Source organism: Quercus lobata, chromosome 9, assembly GCF_001633185.2.
Source record: "Quercus lobata isolate SW786 chromosome 9, ValleyOak3.0 Primary Assembly, whole genome shotgun sequence".
NCBI classification, from domain to species: domain Eukaryota; kingdom Viridiplantae; phylum Streptophyta; class Magnoliopsida; order Fagales; family Fagaceae; genus Quercus; species Quercus lobata.
This window is the reverse complement of record NC_044912.1, coordinates 11,951,113-11,952,472: the sequence shown is the minus strand read 5'-3', so window position 1 is coordinate 11,952,472 and position 1,360 is coordinate 11,951,113. Positions and strand designations below refer to the sequence as shown.

The 1,360-nt window shown below is 34.8% G+C and overlaps 1 protein-coding gene across 1 annotated transcript; it reads right to left on the bottom strand.

The window, feature by feature from the left end:
• Positions 1-271: 271 nt before the first annotated feature.
• On the bottom strand, positions 272-673 carry LOC115961225 (receptor-like protein EIX2). Its single transcript, XM_031080239.1, has one exon. The coding sequence runs from the start codon at positions 671-673 to the stop codon at positions 272-274; it is 402 nt and encodes a 133-aa protein (XP_030936099.1).
• Positions 674-1,360: the final 687 nt, after the last annotated feature.

Sequence of the window (1,360 nt, the reverse complement as noted above, 5' to 3'; positions counted from 1 at the left end):
AATAGTTTAGAAATGAAAAAATTAACTTTTTTTTTTTTTTAAAGTGTAAGAATAGAAAGCAAAACATTTTCAATAATTTAGAGATAAAAAACGAGTTTTTTACTATTTTAAATATGAAAAACAAACTTCTTAAAATCTAAAAATTAAAAACAAACTTTGATTAAAATTTGGAAACCAAAAATAATATTTTATCTTAAAAAATAAATATAAATATAAAAACCCACTAAAATTGAAACACGGCATACCATGCTAAGCCCTATAGAGAAAGTGGTCATCGAGGCCTCTGAAACTTCCTCCGCAATCTTGCCATGTTTACTGCCATTCTTACACACAGCCAATCCTTCATTTTCTCGAATAACAAGAAATAGGCATGTCTCCATGAATCCTTTAGCAACAAAGAACCGCAAACACCCAAAAATCCTACCACAAATCCAAATCCTGTTGTGCCATAAAACCATTTCCAAAACTCATCTCCATATTCCTCAATAGCTTCACTTTGGTTTGGTGTTTGTTCACCTAGCCAGCACTTTTGTGAAAGTGGAAGCCCACAAAGTGCCGGGTTTCCAGCAAAAGAAGATGCATTAAAGCTTTGTAGTTGAGTGCTTAAAGGAATTTTCCCAGACAAATGGTTGTACGATAGGTCTGGGTGGTTCAAAAAGCTTATCTCTGACATGCTGGATGGGATTTCGCCTGAAAACTAATTCCTTGACAAATCAAGTGTTTCTAGTTTCTTCCACTGACCGATCAAATGTGGGATCTCTCCAATCAAGTTGTTTCTGGATACATTCAATGTAACCAACTCCAAAAGGCTTGAGATCTCAATTAGAAGTTTCCCAGTCAGTTTGTTGCCTGAAAGGTTAATCATTATTAATAGACCAAGATTTTTACCGTACTCATCCTCTCTTCCTTTCAATACAGCAATGACGCTATCAACATATTGTACTTGAGATGTGTAATTTTCATAATATGAAAAAGTACAAAGACTTGTATTGATATAATCGGAAGAGTCCCATTTTTGAGCCATGGCAGTTAAATTATTGAGGCAGCTTGGAATAGTTTCAGATATATCATTTTGAGAGAGGTCCAACAATTGTAATTTTTTCAACCAACATAAATTCAATGGTATGTTTCCATCAAACTTATTGGAATGTAGGCTCAGAACAATCAACATTGGTAGGCCTTCCCCAATCCATATTGGTACTTTTCCGGAGAATCTATTGCGACCCAAGTCTATAACTATCAAGTAACTGCAATTTTTCAGGGATGACAGTAAGTCCCCAGAGAAATTATTATTAGACAACTTCAATGTTTTGAGCTTAGACAACCAGCCCAAAGAGCTTGGAACTTCCCCGTAGAAATT

Bases quoted from the DNA above. Each gene is read 5' to 3' on its own strand.
- LOC115961225 (XM_031080239.1), bottom strand. From the start codon at position 673: ATGTCAGAGATAAGCTTTTTGAACCACCCAGACCTATCGTACAACCAT.